The following is a 17,928-nucleotide window of genomic DNA, read 5'->3' on the forward strand; positions in this document are numbered from 1 at the left end:
CTCCACCCTTCCTCCTCACTGCTCCTGAGTCCAAGTGGCTCTCCTACCGGTACAACCTCAGTGTCAATGTAACCCATCCAACCTGTCTTCTCATTTCCTTCGCCTCCCTGCCAACTAAACCTCACCTCTGCTCTATTTCAAAGACCACGGCCACACCTGGGGGCTTGTTCTCACCCCTCATGCCTGCCTTTGAAATCCTGTATCCACATATTTCACTTTCTGACCACAGCCGTGGATCCTTCCATCCTGCTCATTTTCTCATCCTTAACCAGGGTCATGGAACCTTCTGAGGCCTCTATTGCCCTGTCCCTCCATTTTCCCCTTGCCCATTTCAGTACTTCTGGCTTCTCGTCCATCCTTATGCAGCCTGGACCTGATGCCTATAGTCCTATCGCTGCCCTCAACTCCCTTGCCTCCTGTACCTTTAGCACCTCCCTACAAGCCACCAGGCCTGCACCTGCTCTGCTTCAAGGCCGAGGATGCTGAATATTACTGGAAGAAATTGAACGATTGCACATGTTTATGTTAAGAAAAACATATGCTCTCTGACCTCCCTGGCCCTTTACTGCTACTTGGCTTCCACACGTTCCTGCTTAGCTTGCTCTCAAGGACCCTATGAAGCTGTTTCACGCCTTTACCTTACTCCACAAACCCGTCTCCTCCTGCTTCCAGCACGTGAGTAACCTAGTCTCATACCTCCCAGAGCCCGATCTCTCTCGGTAATCTCCTTTCTGTCTCTGGACTTATCTGGGGTGAGAACTTTCCTGCCCTCTTTCCCAACTGCCTACCTTCAAGGCTGGCGGGAAGGGGAGTCCTCACCAAGGTGACCCTCATGCCACCTCTAGATCCCTTCCCTTCCTGGTAACTTTTCCCACAAAATCTCCCCCCATCTTTCCTGTATCTTTAGTCTCTCTGATGGATGAGGCAAGTGATGGTTGAGAACACCGAAGTCCACCTTACCTGCAACTCTCTCGGGGTGAGTCCGGAGGGTGTCCATGAGATGGGACAAAGTGCGGAGTTCTGTCCAAATATGGCCAAGGTGTTGGCTCTCTGGTGCATCCACAAGGAGTTCCTGAAAATCTCGATACACCCTTGCCAAGCTGTAAGAAAGACAAAGGCTCATCAATAAAGACATAGCTGTAATTTTCATAATAATAATAATACCACCTTGTGCAGTTTTTTAAGATACCATCAGGTTGACCTAGCTATTACATTATGTATCCTTACAATACCACCAAGGCAAAAGAAGAAAGATTTTTTACTTTCTTGTACATATAACAGACAGGGGTGATGAGCAATTTGTTCAGTCTTCTGATTTTGGCAGGACCAGGTCACCTCTCAACCCCATTCTCCATATTTCTCCTGTCCAAAGAAGCCTTTAATGGGATGCTATTAGTAGATATTACTGGAGGTTCTTCCAAACCATGGCCCACTTCTCTGAGACCTGTCCTTCCAGCCATTCAGAGGGGTAGGTTCTGATAGCCATACTTAATCCACTAAGTTCTTCCCTGCACACCTGCACACCTATACCTCTGACAAGGTTGATTGGACAATGAGAATGACGCCGAGCCAACCAGATTTGTTCCCTTGAACTTGGTATTCAAGGATGCTCTTCCGATTGCCCAAGCAAAGGTGCTGAGAATGGGGCAACTAGCACCAGTCTGGGCATTGAGAGGCAGGGGATATTGGTCCATGGAGATAGGCAAAAGGAGTGGATGCCCAGAGAGAGACAGAGAGACTGGACCTTGTAGGTCCAGACAGGAAAGAATAGCTGCTGACGGCTCTCCAGTTCCTGTCCTGCCCCTCCTGAGACCTGCCTTGTTGCCCTTGGCTTTGCAAGAAGGTCTAACATACAAATCGTATATTTCCCTCTGGGTCTTAGGGTTGTTTAAATGGGCTTCTGTGCCTTGCAAGCCAAAAAGAACCTCGAATAAGCCAATATTTCACCCATAATGTGTGTGTGAAACATGAAACCCAGATTTCCTGGTTCAAATGCCGAGTACAGCTGTAGTCTGAAGCCCCCTTTCCCAACTACCACACTTCAACCTGTAGACCCTGCCAGTGCCAGTCCCACCAAAGCTCCTCTAGCCTCTACTGAGATATCTGCATGGCTCCCCGATCCCACCGTGGCGCCCCATGGGATCTCGCTGGATGGGCAACTCAAGACTCAAGAGACTCAAGCTGAAGGTATAGATTGTTAATTGAAGCTTCCAGGCAGTGTTTGCAGCCATGTGAACCCTGCTAAAATGTCACGTCCCTGACGTTCCTAGGGAGACAGTTGTTCCTTCTTCTATCTTCCTGTAATCTAGGAGTCAGCAAGCAGTTACACATTATAGGATTGGGGCCAGACAGTCTCTGTCAAAACTACTCAACTCTGCCATTGTGAGGCAAAAGCAGCCACAGGGGGGAAGGCAACCTTTGAGCATTAGGCTGACTTACGAAATGTTCTTTTTTTTTTCATTCGAAATGCAGTTTTGTCCTAGAGGAATTATATCCAGAGATCTTCTAGGGAAAAAACTGGAATAACCAAATATCTCAGTTTCCGTCTGACTTGGTGTTTATACAAGTAGAGTGAAGCTGCTCCCCAACAGGCCCTTGTTGGTGATCCTCTGGTGTAAGCTTCACAAGCTGCAGCTCAAGGTCAGCCCAGTGGGTGAATGACGACCCTGCTCATCCCTGAGCCTCTGTCTACAGGACATGCTTACAACATGTCCTCCCACCTCCTGCTCTGAAATGGAATTCCAAGGGTAGACTCTCTTCCTACGGGATTTGACTTAAAATTCAACCCCAGACCAGCGGTCATTTACCTGGAGTCCACAAGTCCCCTGAAATCATATAGACAATGTAAAGTTGTGTGTATGCGTCCATTTTTCTTGGGAGAGAGGCCATCAGTTTTCATCAGCTTCTTGGAATGGTCTTGAGCTCCAAAGGTTAAGAACCATTGCTCTCAAATAATTTAACAACAACAACAAAAGAACCACTGCTCTTGAACCATATCCTGAGATTTTGCCACCCCAGGGAACTGAAGGCATTTACAGTAGAGGCTTTGGAATTTGTCTTTTTCTTCCAAAAGCAAACCTCCCCTTGTAAACCTGATTTCATTCACCCTCGAAATGTTCTCTGACATTTTTCTTAGACTTTAGACGTCCAAGAAGGCTTTTAAAGAAACAGAGATCTGTTAGGCCTGACCTGGGTGGAGAGTGATATAAGAGAAGAGAAGTCAAACTGAGTTTTCTCATGCAGTGACTCCACCCAGGCAGATGGATGACCTGGAGGCAGCGGACACATCTCAGCAGGGTGCTGCCATCGGACTCCAGGTCACATCTTGGGGCTATAAGGACCAAGAAATCATGTCATGTGGCCTTAGTTTGAAGCTTTCTCCCCAACTTCCCTGACAGCGAATAGAATGCTCCAGAGAGGAAACATGCCCTGCTTAAGGGTCGAGCTTAAGGGTTCAGCATCCACAAAAACATTCACGCTGTGTTATACGCTCCGTGTATGCGCACACATGCGCTCCAACATGTGACGAGAATAAGGAGATATACAACTTCTTTCCCCGTATGGTGGGAATCTCAACACTTACATGGAGTTGTTGTAGTTTGACACAATTCCAGGAGATTCTCCCGGGGTGGGACTTTGAAAACAAGGATTGTTCACGTTGCAGAAAATTCCTTGGAGCCATGGCAACATTCCTGCTGAGGGCATCGCCTTGTTGGGAAAATGGCCTTTAAGAACGGAAATGAAGACAAGGGGTTAGTTATCAAGACCAAGTGGGATGCAGGCTCTAGTTGCTGGGGCCTCTGCAAGAAGGAGCCCAGCCCCTCTGGTGCTTTCCTTCATCATCAACACTTAAGAAGCAGGAGCACTTCACATATGCCAGGCTCTGTGCTGGGTGCCAGAGACAAGGTCTCTTCTCTCAAGGTCCCAGTGTAGTGAGGAGACAGACAAATGTTCTAACAGAGGCAGAGATGGAAGTGTGGAGGGGGAACAGAGAAGGGGCACATCATTTTGTGGTGGGAGGGGTGGAAGGATATTAGCTCAAGAAGCCCCATGAATTGCTGATGCTTGAGAAGACCTTTCATCTCCTCCTTCAACACCTGTGTACTGAGTGCCTCCCCCCAGCATGCAAGAGGGTTGCAGTTTATGGGCTCCCGGTGGTGAGGGGGCAGGTAAAGAAGCAAGAGTTTGCTGGACAGGAGGCTGATTCAGAACTTGGAGCTTGAAGTTCTTGCTTGGAGCAAGAATAGGGGACTGAGCCACTTTGCATAACTCCTGCGGTCTCCACATTAGCTGCCTAGAGGCAGAAGATGTCATCCTGGCCAGAAACCAGATGAAGGCTTTCCCAGAGAGGCAGAGTATAAAAGAGGCAGTCACAGTCTCATCCTAGGTCCTAGAACACCACTGGGGTCCAAGAAATAATATTTTATTAAGAATGAATGAAGAGCACTTCCTCTTCTTTTTCTCTAGCACCATGTGTAACATATCCCTAAATTGGTCTCCAAAATATTTTAGGGAACTCATCTATAATCTGCTCCCTTTAAAACTAGTCAGAGTTTAGGTATAGAAAAAAAGAGCCAACAAAAACAGAAACAACAAATAATTATACAATTATTCTGTAACCATATACAAGTACTTGCATAGAATGTATAGGATTCAAAAATTAGTTCGTGTAATGCTGATGAATCTCTGTTTTGCCCATTGTAGGCATGAAATGATGATAAGCAGATCTGATCCTGGCTCCCCAGCCCCTAAGACCTTTCTAAACAAAAGGATTGACCCTCCAGGCTTGCCAAGGTGCCCCCGTTATGCTTACACTCGTGTTGGCTGTAGAGCGGGTTGACATTCCTTAACCAGATCAAGACCAGAAATAAAGATAAAGGCCATACGAGTTCCACCACAAAGCGAATCTGGAAAAGCAAAACAAAAGAGAGAAAGGCCAGTGATGCTAAGAAATTGCAAGAAACACACCGGGAGCAGACACTCCATCTCAGCACCCGTCTATGCACTAGGACTTCGGTTGCTGTAGATTTACTTTCCTTCTTCTATCTCCTCTCTCACACCACCTCTACCCTGACAGACTAACAAGACTTGTGTCCGAGTGGGTTCTACTCGGCCTCTATCTTAGGAAACTGCATTAGCACAGGACTTTCATCAAGAATCATCAAGACATGCCTCAGTGCTTTTCGGATGTCGCTGTGCACGTGAATGCAGGTTCTGACTGTGTAGGGCCCACCAGATCTCACGTGTCTAACAAGCACCCCAAGAATGTTGATGCCACAGGTAGGAAAGATCTCCCTGCAACCTCTCATTCTGTGGATGAGGAAACAGAGGCCCAGGGAGGGCAGGTGACCTGTGCCATGTCACACTGGCAGTGACAGTATTGGAACCAAAATCCAGCCCCTGTTTCTAAGCTCAGTGCTCTTTCTGCCCCTCTCCATTGCCCTGCCTTCTTCTAATGCATACTTGACTTTGCATGTGTGATCACTGACTGAATGAATGAGCAAATGACTGAAATACTGTGATCCTCAAAGTCGACGGAAATCTGGGTTTACCAACGTCTTTGCTTCAACAATTTCTTGTTGCTTAAAGAAACAAAGCAGGGCATACTGCTGTGGGGTTTTACAGTACTAGAAGAGGTTGCTGATACTAACATATGGTTGAAAGTCGATATTTAAATTTAGGTTCAATTTAGAGCTTAAGGACCCTTGACTCCAAAAGAAGAAGAGCCAGTTGGTTGTTGCAGCCACACTCTGTGGCATTGCACATGATGGTGGGAGTGGAGGTGTGGGCTCATGGTGGGGAGGAGAAGGAGAGAGGGGATGGTGAATTGAGGAATGCAACAGTTCTTCTACCCAACTCCTACTCCAGAGACCTTAGGAAGGAAACCCGTAAGACCTAAGGGAGAACTTAAGCAGATGTCTAAGAATAGAGACTTCAGTACATATAGATCAGCCACGGCCCATCTGCATGGTCTTTAACTTAACCCTTTGTTGTTCCTTCCAAAGAAATGTACATAAGCTCTCAGCAAAGTTGTGGACACCAGAGCAGGTGCTCCATACCTGTTTGTTCCTTTCCTGCCAGTCAGGTCTGCTGGCAACTGAATTATTTCAAATCATAACATAAATCGGTGGGAAAAAAAGGATAATGCATTGAAGAAAAAGCAAAAAATGTTTAGGCAGGTGGTAATTATGCAATTGTCACTTTTTAGAAAATGTTTTACTCAAAATATGTCTAGGGAGGATGTGTTAGAGGAAGCACACACACAAATATTCTGGGAAGAAGAAAGAATAGTAGATTTTCCATAAAGCACTCGCTTTTCAGGGCTCCCCCTACACATTCTCCCACAAGATGGCAAAGCAAGTATCGGACAATTAGTATCGGACAATCCCATCCAGCATTAAAGGGACTGACCCCAAGCACCCTTGAATGCCTTTGGAATGTTGACAACTCCCTCATGGCATGCAGATCAAGGGAGGAGGGCTGAGCCTCCTCCCAGGACCCTATCTCACTGTTAACACCCTTGTCCTCACTGGACCAGCACGGCTGTTCCTACAGCAGCCTGTCTTCCTCTGTTTTATCACTCATTATATGTCAGGGTCACTACTTCTTCATCTAAGTGGACCCCTCACTGGCTGTAAGCTTCCTGAGGGCAGGGTCCATGTCTAGCCTCAAAACTACTGTGATTCTAGCCCTCAACACAGGGCTGGGCTCATAATAGGTGCCCAATAAACGTGGAATGAGTGAGCCTTTGTTCAGACTGGTCTAGGAGGATCCTCAGGGAAAGCTGGAGATGACACAGAGTTTCAGGTCACCCAGAGTCCGCAGTTTAGTAAACTGCACACCCAGGAATGCACACTGGCTTCACACCTTTTGTTCCAGGTCCTCTTGTCACTGAGTAAGGTCACGGAGCAAGTCCAGCAAGATAACGATGTGAGTGATAGGTGCAAGCGATGGCACCGGAAGTTGTTCTCAGTGTCTTCACCAAGGGCATGAGATAAGCTGTCCAGACTTTACAAATTTGTCTCTTCCTTAAGAAAACTGCTTGCAATACTGGCTTTCTAACAAGTTAAGTCATCCTCCTTCCATGTAGCCATGTCTATCTGGGAGTAGTTGGTATGTTTGAGAGTGATGCTGATTTGAGAATGGGAAGATCTGGATTAAGAACCACTTTGGGGCCTGCTTAGTCTCCAAGTCTCAGTTTTCTCACCTGTGAAATGGGACTATTTTGTCCTACAGTGTGTACTGAGGGTTAAGAGTCCTACAGTGTCAGTACTGAGGTTCTTAGCCAGTTCCACTCCCAATTTGCTATAGGACCTTGGGTAACCTGTTGAACCTCTCCGTGGCTCAGGGTCCCATCTGGAAAATGGGGGTGATATCAGGACCCGCCTCCCAGAGCAGTTGTGAGGATGAAACGAGTTCACTGTGTAAGCCACCTAAAGCAGAACCTGGCACACGGAAACACTCAACAGACACCGGCTGTTTATTACTGATCTTCACTTCTCACAAAGGTCACAAGGACACTGTAAATAGAGGCTGAAGAGCAAGGAGATATAATTAAAATTATCTACAAGCTTCTAGGTCTGCTTCCACTCACATTCATGTTTCCACCCTTTCTCCCTTTCAGAACTGCTCAGGGGCCAGTTTGGAAACATGGGGCTTCCTGAAAAGCTGAGCACACCCTGTGTCCGCCCCTCCTCCCGCTCCTAACCCTACAAGGGCTTGGACACGGGGGAGGGATCAGCCAGCCTGGCCTACCTCTCCCATGGCTAAAACCCCCAAACCCAAGCCAGTGCCTCTCACCCCTCTTTCCATATTAGTCACACCCTCTTTCACTACTGACTCTCTCATTCATTCTTGCATTTTTGAAGTACCTGGTCTTTGCAAGTCCATGCATCAGTGGGAGCCAGCTCAGCATTGTCCTTCCTCCTTCACTCCGTGCCTAGCTCCAGGACTGGCAAGGCTCTGCAGGTGTTCCTCTTCCCCAGACCTCTGAGTTAGGGCTGCTGTTTTCTACCCATAGTCCCTGCCCCCTAAATGATCATCTTCGCTGACCTAGGTCTGCGGTTCTCAGGTAGCTGCCCACCAGAATGGTGTGGGGAGCTCAAGCAGTGCGTGCCCCAGATCAATAACACCAGCCTCTCTGGGCCTGCGACATCAGTTTTTTGTTGTTGTTTTTTTTAAACACTTCTCAGGTATTCCTATCTGCAGCTGGGGCTGAGAACCATTGGTGGAGGGAGTGGTGGGTAATCTTTGAAAAACATTTGTTGAGAGGTCAGTGTTATTGTTCTAACTCCGTGAGCGTTTGTTTTGGAGGGGCTGCATTTCAAACACCCACTCCCTGCTCAAAGACCACCGGCAATTCTTTTCTAGCCTGGCAGGTCCTCGCAACAACCTCTTCTCCCTCCCCCAGAATGGAGCTCAGAGCTCAGCGGCATCCTTGTCCTTGATGCTCAACTGTGCACAGGCATACCCTAGGGAGAAATTCCACAGTGTAATTAAAAACATGTTTTCAGAGCGGCTCTGACTCCCCCTACGCCTTCCCTTTAAACATGTCTGTAACTTTAATTAAGCCCAGCCGAGGCTCAGAAGGGGCCGGTGGAAATTTTTTTTCCAAACTGGTATTTCCTTGTTCTCTTTTTTTGCTTCCCCTCCCCCCCGGCTTTACCACTCAATCTACTGGGGGAGGAGGGGGTCACAGGGAAGCGCAGAGTTGTGCTTGTTGTTCTAAACCTTGGCCACTTAGATTTTCTTCTCTCCTATTCTGTTTTCAGTTTAAAAGCCGGTGGCCAAGGTTTGAAATGGGTAAGTGATTCTCCCTCCTGCACCCAGAGCCCAGGCAGGACTCTTAGCCTGGACAAACGTGACCCAGGACCTGGGTACTCTTGGAGCTGGCTGCCCAGCCTCCCTACACCTGCCAGGTTCTCCTCCTAATGCTGGGCCCCAGGCCAAAGGCCGCAGCTGTACCAGATGGCCAGGTCTGGGGTCCAGGAAATGATAAGCCCTCTGCTCTCATGAGTCCTCAGGCCTCTCCACATATCCTGCCCTGACATGGAAGCTGGGACGAAGGGATGACACCAAGGGGCCCTAGACAGTGACCTCTCAGGGGCAAGAGACCCCCAAATGATCTTTATCAACCCTCCCTGACACAGAGCCTGGCCCATCACCAACACGGGCACATGTGTCTGTCCAGGGCCGTGGGAGAGCTCTTGCGATTGGAAATGCACGTTCTAGGGATGAGCTCCTTGGGAAGTCATCTCTCACCCTGTCCAATCCCAGTTTCTCTTCTGAGCTCCCAGAGCTCACCCTCGCTCGCCCTGCGCCCCATGCGTCTTTCTACTCCACTGTGGCACACGTTCTTCTGCTCACTAATAATGTGCAGACACCTGCTCCTGCCTGGCTCCGAATTCCATGAGGGCAGGGGCTGTGTCCACCTCACGTGGCTGTGTAGGGTGCACAGGGGGACCACACGGCCCGGTTTGCTGAGTCCAGTGTTAGTTTGCATTTATTGTCCTGGTGCAGTTGTTAACAGTGCCCCCTCACACTTTCAAAACTGCCCTGGTTTGGATGACAAATTATATGGCCACCCTGTCTTGGTGGTCTCCATGACCAGCTTATTAGAGAGGACTTGATGCATGGGGGCAGCGTTGGGTAACGGCCATGTCAGCCTGTCCTGGACTCCCTGGTCCAGCCCCACCAGTCACCAACCTTCTCTAAAGCCTCAAAGACCTCATCAGTGCCCATGGGGTGCTCCTCTCATGGAATTGAGGTGGTGGTTAAATGAGGTGACAGTGCAGTTCCAGACACTTAGTAATACTTGATAAATGTTAACAGAGGAAGAAAAACAGGGAGGGAGGAAAGCAGAGATCTGCAGATATTCACCCTATGCCCTTAGGGATTGGGAGAGGAGGACTGGGGAAATTTGGGATCTGTTTTTGCTCTTGCTCTGCTCACAATAGTAAACACCCCAAACCATAGACATTTGAGGAATTAAAGGCCTGGGAGTTGAGTTATGGGCTAGGTGTGTTGTACTTTTCTTTCTTAGAGTCACCATTTTGTGGAGGCAGAAGCTTCCAGAAGAATCACAAGCTTACAGAAGGAGCCACAGACCCCTCTCAGAGGTACTGGGTGCTGTGAGGATGCCTCCATCTTACCTAGACATCCTGGAAATTCCCCGAATTTAGTAGCAGTGGGGAAGGCAGCTGGACACACACCAGACAGCAATCTCAATTTCCAGGCCATCAGGATGGCATCAAACACATGTCAGCCCAGACCAGGTGCATCCTGGGAGATTCCCCCAGCCAAGGTTCTCAGCCTGAATGGCCCCATCTCACCACAGAGGGGCGGGCAATGTGTCTCCTGGGGACCACGTTGTGGAGAAGACAGAATCCCTGAAAAGGGGACACTCACCAATGCCAGGGAAAGAGAGCAGAGACTGTGAGGGCCTCTGAGCCAAATCCTGTCTTTGAAAATAGGGTTATTCTCTGTAACAGCAGCATGCTTGCCACAGGAATGGATCTTTGAGGCCAGCAGCTGCAGTCCTCGGGTATATTTTTTAAAGGCCAGGAAGAGCACACTGAGAGTAAAATTAAGTGAGAGTCTTAATTTCTTATGGGAAAGAGAGAAAGATGGAAAACAGTCGCATATTGGGTTTCCTCTGCATTCCGTAGACTATGAACATCACGCGGGCAGGGACCGTGATTGTCCTGTTTACCACCTGGCACAATGCCTGGTGATTATTAAGTATTTGTTAATTGAGGGAACAAATGAATAAATGAATGAATTTAATAATGAGTACTGTTTAAGTTTTGTCATTTTCATTGTAGAAGGGAAGCTCCTGGAAGTAAGAGATTGAGTCTCTGATTACTGTTAGCACTTGGATCCTGGGAGCAACAAATAGCTTCAACACTAATTTGAAAATCACACCAGCTGTGACAAGGGAAAGCAGCCTGAGGACAGTGGTGTTTCCCAGTCTGAGAGGGTCCCAACTTGGCTTCCCCCTCCAGCCTCCCTAAGTCCTGTCCCAGCCACACACAAAGGAAAGAACCATCTGTGCACTTGGTTGGATTGTGCCCCTTGCTGCTCCCTTTTGTGCTAGTTATTAAGCTATTGTCCATCAGCTCCAAACCCACCAGCCCGCCAGGGCTCCCTTCTCATGGGTTTGAGTTTCACGGTCTGAGACCAGGCTCAGAGACCCCAGCAACAGCTCCGTTGTGACCTTCCCCATTGGTCTGAGTTTCAGCTCTACCAACATCTCCTCTGTGTTTCCAAGTCTGAATAATTCCCTTCTATTCTTGGTTCCTTCAGCTCCAGGAATGGGAACTGTGTCCTGCAATTGCTGCCTCCATGGCACCCAGGAGTTCTCTTTTCCCCTCTCAGTTACCAGCTTTGTACTTAGCTAAACTGTCTTATATTAGGTTCTCCCTGACTGAGACACGCAATCGTAGGTCTTCAGATGTTCCACCAATTGGCCCCCTTTCTCCTCTAATCTCTCCCATGCCGTGAAAAACCCTGTCCCACCTGCATAAACCCACCTGGAATTGAGAATTGGAAAGAACCCATTCTCTTCTTCCCACAGCCGCTCTTCCTCCTTGTCCTCCTTTCAAGCTCCTGTCTTTCTCATCTCAGCCCTGCTCACCCCTCACCCCCACGCTGCTTCCTCCTTCAGCTCCCTCAGTCATTTGGCATTTGCGTGACTCTGCATGGCTGTAGCAAAGTGCATATTTCCTTATAGTTATGAATTCACTCTTTACCCCTTTCCAGAAAAAACGTAGAGGTCAGTTGGCATTTACATGCACACCCTTGGGGTCCTCTGATCTCCTGTGGCTCTCACCCCTACTTCTCAGGGGATATTTGTTCTATGCTACTTTTTGTTGCTCTTGGTCTCAAAACATACTTCGTTTTTCCCAGCCAGCGAAGAAGTCTGTCCAGGGAAGAATCTGTGTCTCTCACTTCAGGTCCCTGACCTGGCTCCCTGTCTGCTCCCTGAAAGTGTTCAGTAAACGTCTGTGATGGTTGATAAGGCATTGTGTCTCGTGGAATCTGGGGCACCGTCAATTGTGAGATGCACTGTTATTTTTTGCACACTAAGGAAGAAACAAATGTGTCTGGTTAAGCTGTCACTTGATTGTGAGCTGCATTCCAATTTGAGAAATGTAAAAACCAGTATACCTTGTCGAATCAATGAAATACAGCGTCTCCGAGCTGGAAGCTCTGGGAGAGCACTGTTTTCCTCTGAGCTGGTTCTTCAGGGCTTAGGTTCTTCCCACTGCACAGCATGGATGCTCAAGGGCTTGTGGGTCGCACTGGCAGTTTTAAAAACCAGGGGGCAAGGGGAAGGGTTAGGCAGGTGATGGGTTCATATGCAGGGTGGGCAAAAGAAGACTTTAACGTGGCTGCGCTGGGCTTTGGGTGGAAAGCGTCCATCTCAGGACAGAAAAGCCTGTCTTCCTGTGAAGGACACTTGTCCAAGAGGCTCACAGAGCAGCCAGATGGTTAACTGCTACTTCAGTGCTAAATGGCAGCCAGCCCACCAACTGCTTGCTCTCCCCACCCCCACCCTGCCCTACTCTCCTCCTGTTATTTCCTCCACGCCTCGCTTCGAGACCACAGACTGCACCTGTTACCTTTTGCCTTTTCCGCAGGGTCCAGTTCTTCCAGAGCAAAAGCTGAATTTGTCTTGCGAAGCCCATGCTGATGACCCAACGGCCAGGAGATCCCTTGGAGCTCTGGGCCTAGGGCCGGGGCTCACGGGCAGCAATGGACATCAATGCCGCTCAGAGCACCTCCGGCTCAGGCCGCTGTGTCCTTCTCCGGGTGATTAAAGGCTAGTTTCCCCCTTCAAAGCATAATCTCTTTTAATTACACATAAGCCCTTTGTCGAGGAAAGCAGGCCGACGTTCTGTTGGCTCCTTTTTAGGAAGAGAAAGAGAAACCTACAGACACAAGTGGCTGGACACTAAGCGAATTGAGGTGGGGGCATTTCATGGGAAACTAAGACCCTCAAGTTTACTCCTCCACCAGTGGGGTTCCTGAAGGGGATTACTTTGGGGATCTCAGACCCTTCAGTTTGGAACAAAATCTCTTTGCATGAATATAGGCTGAGCTTTGTCCTCCGCAATAGCCTGCCCTGAGCCAGCATCCAGGGTTTGATGGCCCCTTTAAGCCCAATCAACGCACCTGCCAGATATGAAGTCTTCTTTCCCTCTTTCAGCCTTTTATCTTGCTCGCTCAGTAGTGACTTTAGGCCAGCTATTTGGGGGCATCTCTGAGCTTAGTGGATGGTAAAAGACTTTTCTCTCTCGTGCTAAAATTGATTGGCCAGTCGTGGCTATCTGGAACTGTGCTGAAAAAGTCACTGGAACCCTCAGGCTTAGCAGGACAGAGCCCATGACTGACCAGCTGTCGGACCCAGGATAGGCTTGAGGAGAGGCAGTGGGCAGGCCAGCTACTGTCATTCCAGCTCGCAGTGGGATTGCTGGATGGGCTTGTCATCTGGAAGTGGACCCTTGATCCCAAGGGGCACGCCAAACAGAAGACTCCCCGCTGCTTCACCACCGGGAACTTTCTGTCTCTACCTCCTCAAACCTCAGAACCTGCTTCTCTTTAAAAGATTCTAGACCCTCGAGACCTAGATAGGGTGGAGGGAGAGCCATAGAGTAGGAATTGATGCTGACTTCATGGAGCTCATGATCTGGTTGCAGACATGAAGTATGACCTTGGATAATTAAGGAGGATGTGATGGATGCCATGAGCGCACTCTGGCTGCGTCTGGTGGGGCTTCCAAGATGGGGAGGATGGTTTCTGCTTAGGATATCAAAAAGGCTTCTTGGAGGTGGTGGCATTAAAGATAGACTTTGAAGAATTACAAAATAAGATTTTATGGTACTTGCATGGTTTACAAACTGCTTTTGCATATATTATCTCATTTTATCCTCACTATAATTTTGTGAGGTAGACAGTTGCTCTGTTTTACAGATAAGGAGCCTGAAGCCTAGTGTATTAAATACTTTGCTCAGGGTCACTCATGACAATGCTGGGTTCCTGAACAAGTCATCTAAACCCTATGCAAAGACAGGGAGGCAGCAACAGCTTATCCTGCCCGAGGAAACCACGTGGAGTGAAGCAGGGCTGGAGTGGAGGGTGTGGATGGAGGAGTGCTGAAAGAGCAGGCTAGGAAGGGAAACAGGGACTGGACTAAAGCATGATGATCACTATCGGCTTAATTGAGATTTCCTGAACACCTACAAAGTGATCTCTGAGTATGCCACAGGTGCAGGGCACCCCCAAACAGAAGCGAGCTCTGTGCAGAATCATTAAGACCTTGTAGCATGCTAAAAAGTATGGGTTTTATCATGCAGGAGGCCATGGCAGATTTTAATCCAAAGGCTGCCAGGAGTAGTGAACTCAATCTGGCAGCTGTGTTGGGGTGGATGGGGGAAGCAGAGGGCCTGAGTGAAGACGGTAATGGGGGAGGGATTGGAGCGGTCGAAGGGAGGAGACACAGTGGGGTTGGGCAGCTTATTGGAAGTGGGTGGTAAAGAAGAGGGAGAAGTCAGCTGGAATGATTGAGTTGGGGCTTGGCTGGCTGGATGGTGAGATGGTGCTCATAACTGAGAGGGAAATGCCAGGGGAGGGCTCTGGGAGTGGGAGGGCTCCGGGAGTGGGAAGAAGTGAGGGAGAAGAGGGGCTTGAGCTTGGCATGTTCACTTTGAGGTCCCTGCGATGACATCTCAGTGGAGATACTCAGCAGGCAGTTCTGGGATGGAGATCTAGATTTGGGAGTCGTTAGCATGTGGGCGAAAGATTAGCCCTGGGGGTGATTTAGTAGATTTCCCGGGAGCATAAACTTGGAGAGTGTCGGGCGTTGTTGTGGGGGAGCTCCAGCCAGTGAAGAAATACGCCTGGTGCCAAATTCCCAAAAGGAAGAAAAACAGTTGTAGTCATCAGATATCAGCTATGTAAATTGTGTTCTGTCATAGTTTTAAAATAATCTGCTTTCCATTGACTTACAGAAGAGAAAGTTAAACTGTGAACACTTTTACAATTCCGTTGAAGATACTCCAATATCATTATTCCCATCTAACAGAATTTCTTGCCTGAACAAATCTGTGTGTTGATATTGACACTTATTCATTTTTTTTATTGTGGCAAAATATATATAGCATAAAATTTACCATTTTAGCCATTTTTAATTGTACAGTTCAGTAGTGTTAATTACATTTACATTATTGTCCAACCAACATCACTATTCATCTCCAGAACATTTTTGGTCTTGCCAAACTGAAACTCTGTACACAACCAACAATAATTCCTCATTCCCTCCGCCCCTGACCTTGACAACCACTATTCTGCTTCCTGTCTTTGTCAATTTGACTTCTCCAGGTACCCATATAAATAGAATCATACAATATTTGTCCTTTTATGTCTGGCTTATTTCATTTAGCATAATCTTCAAGCTCATCTATGTTGTAGCATGTGGCAAGATTTCTTTCCTTTTCAAAGCCAAATAATATTTCATTGTATGTATACACAACATTTTGTTTATCAATTCATCCATCCATAGTCATTTGGATTATCTCCACTTTTTGGCTATTGTGAATAATGCTGCTAAGAACATGGATGTACAAATATCTGTTCAAGTGTCTGCTTTCAATTTTTGGAGTATATGCCCAGAAGTGGGATTTCTGGATCAAATGGCAATTTTATATTTAACTTTTAAGGAACCACCACACTGCTATCCATAACAGATGCACCATTTTGCATTCCCATCTGTAGTGTATAAGGGTTCCAATTTCTCCACATCCTCACCAACATTTGTTGTTTTGTTTTGTTTTATAATAACCATCTTCAGGGGTGTGAAATGGTATCTCACTGTGGTTTTGATTTGCATTTCCCTAGTGTTTAGTGATGTTAAAGACACATATTCTTTAAATATTATAGCACTGTTTAGGTGTGATGTTTTCCCTGTAGATAACTACAGTTGTTTAAAAAATATGTCAAAATAAGAGCCTGTGCTCTCAGTTTTCTCAAATATTTCTGAGAGTATGCCTAGTTAGTCAAGAATGGTCCTGATAACTGCATATTTCATTCTCATAATTATCCCCATTGACAGTAAGTGATTGGAGTAAATCTGGAATTCATGTAAATGTGGAGAGCGCGGTGACTTCAGGCTGGGACCCTACACAGGGACTGAGAGTTGTGAAGTGAAGTTATGGACTATATCAACCCATATTTATCTTCAGAAGTACGAAGAAGTCAAGACAAATGGTGAAGTTTTCAAGATTTTGTCATTCCTGTTTCTGAGGGTTGAAATGCAGTGTTACCAGAGAAGAGGCTTCTGTTCCTTATACCAGTTATTCTGCCAACAAAAATTCAGTAGTGCAGAGAAATAATTTATAACAAAAAGTTTCTATTTGGAAAAAAGCTCTGGAAAAGGTATGAGTTAAATGAGTTAGAATCACTGGAATATTAGAGTGGAGATAAATTTGATAATGAAACTAATACCAGTTGATAGCCACCAGTTCACCTGAAGCAAGCTGAGGAAAATCGGACATCCCCAAACATATCAGTGAATACATTATATTTCTTTGCAAATAGTGATTATAGCAGAGGTGGGAAGCATTATGAATCTAAGTCATAAGCATAAAGGCGGTTCTGAGACATCAGAATGTAAAATAAAGGAAAAATATCTTGATCTCTAAACTTGAATTTATTCCCACCTAATTCAAAACTAAGTCTTTGGTCAATTAAGACCTGAAACTCCTTCAAATCATCATGAATAACATAAATATTTCCTCAGCGTATTCAATAATATTTAATAAGATAATAGTGCCATAAAGGAGTAAGTCTCAGTTTACGAAAGTTACTCATAGAAATAAAATCCAGCAGATCGGCTGCCTGGCTCACAGAGATCCGTTCTTTCCAGGAAACGGTCGATGGTCCACCTGTAAATGCTGTAGGGCCCCTGGCCAAAGCTGACTGGTCATATGTGGTTACATGAGCTTAGCAGGGCCAATCAGAGCCTAATCACAGAACTGTTGACCGTGAACCCGAGAGAAGCATGAGTTCATCGTTACAGAAGCACAGAGGCTATGAGAAACAAGAGGCTATGCTGAGTCACTAGGTTCAGCTGTTCTCGAGAAAAAGGGCCCAGGTGAAAAGCAGGGCGGAGGCTCAGATCTCACTTGCTGTTGCTGACCAAACTTTGCACCCTGGTATAGGGCTGCACCCAAGACAAAGGACTGCCTTCTGCTTTTTCACAAAGATGCGTTCTGCTCACCAAACTATGCAACAGTGAGGCTGCCTCCACCCAGAGGAGCGCCCTTTCTAATTCACAGAAGGGCCATGCCAGCTAGCAGGGCCCCGAGGCTGCGTAGCCCACAGCGGGAGGAATCTGATCCGAAGTAAAAGGGAATGAGGGGAATGCACAGGGAGAGGCCAATGCAGGAAGCACGAGTCCCAGTGGCAGCTGTGTCCCTGTTTCCAGCTGTCCTTGGGACACAGCTGCTCCTCTGCTTTTCTTTCAGACAATTTAGCTGTAAGACGCCCCAATCCTTCCAATAAAATCCCTTTTTACCCAAATTATCTCAAGTTTGGCTTCTACCAATTGCAACCAAAAGACTCCTGACTAATGTGAGTTATCTTAATCAAGGAGGGAATATGACCTGGACCAACTGACATAGGGCAAAAAACATTATTTGCAACCTATTGGAATGTATCTGAATAAAATCCTGAGTAGGTACATGACTACAATATGAATATAAGCAGAAAACTCAATAGTGTTGCAGCAAAATTTGAAGAAGGAGAACTACACTGTTGTATCTTTTTTTTTTTTTTTTTGGTGAGGAAGATTGGCCCTGAGCTAACATCTGTTGCCAATCTCCCTCTTTTTGTTTGAGGAAGAGTCACCCTGAGCTAACAGCTGTGCCA

At 47.0% G+C, this 17,928-nt stretch overlaps 1 protein-coding gene across 1 annotated transcript in view; it reads right to left on the minus strand.

The window, feature by feature from the left end:
* Nucleotides 1-12,689, minus strand: part of ABCA4 (ATP binding cassette subfamily A member 4) — a 135,561-nt gene extending 122,872 nt beyond the window's left edge. The window contains exons 1-4 of the mRNA XM_070486367.1: nucleotides 12,624-12,689; nucleotides 4,814-4,907; nucleotides 3,584-3,725; nucleotides 961-1,100 (exon numbers count right to left, since the gene is read on the minus strand). Coding sequence (XP_070342468.1) covers nucleotides 961-1,100; nucleotides 3,584-3,725; nucleotides 4,814-4,907; nucleotides 12,624-12,689 — 442 coding nt within the window. The remainder of the gene's footprint in view (nucleotides 1-960; nucleotides 1,101-3,583; nucleotides 3,726-4,813; nucleotides 4,908-12,623) is intronic.
* Between the last annotated feature and the right edge of the window lie 5,239 nt (nucleotides 12,690-17,928).

Source organism: Equus asinus, chromosome 16 (genome assembly GCF_041296235.1).
Source record: "Equus asinus isolate D_3611 breed Donkey chromosome 16, EquAss-T2T_v2, whole genome shotgun sequence".
NCBI lineage: Eukaryota > Metazoa > Chordata > Mammalia > Perissodactyla > Equidae > Equus > Equus asinus.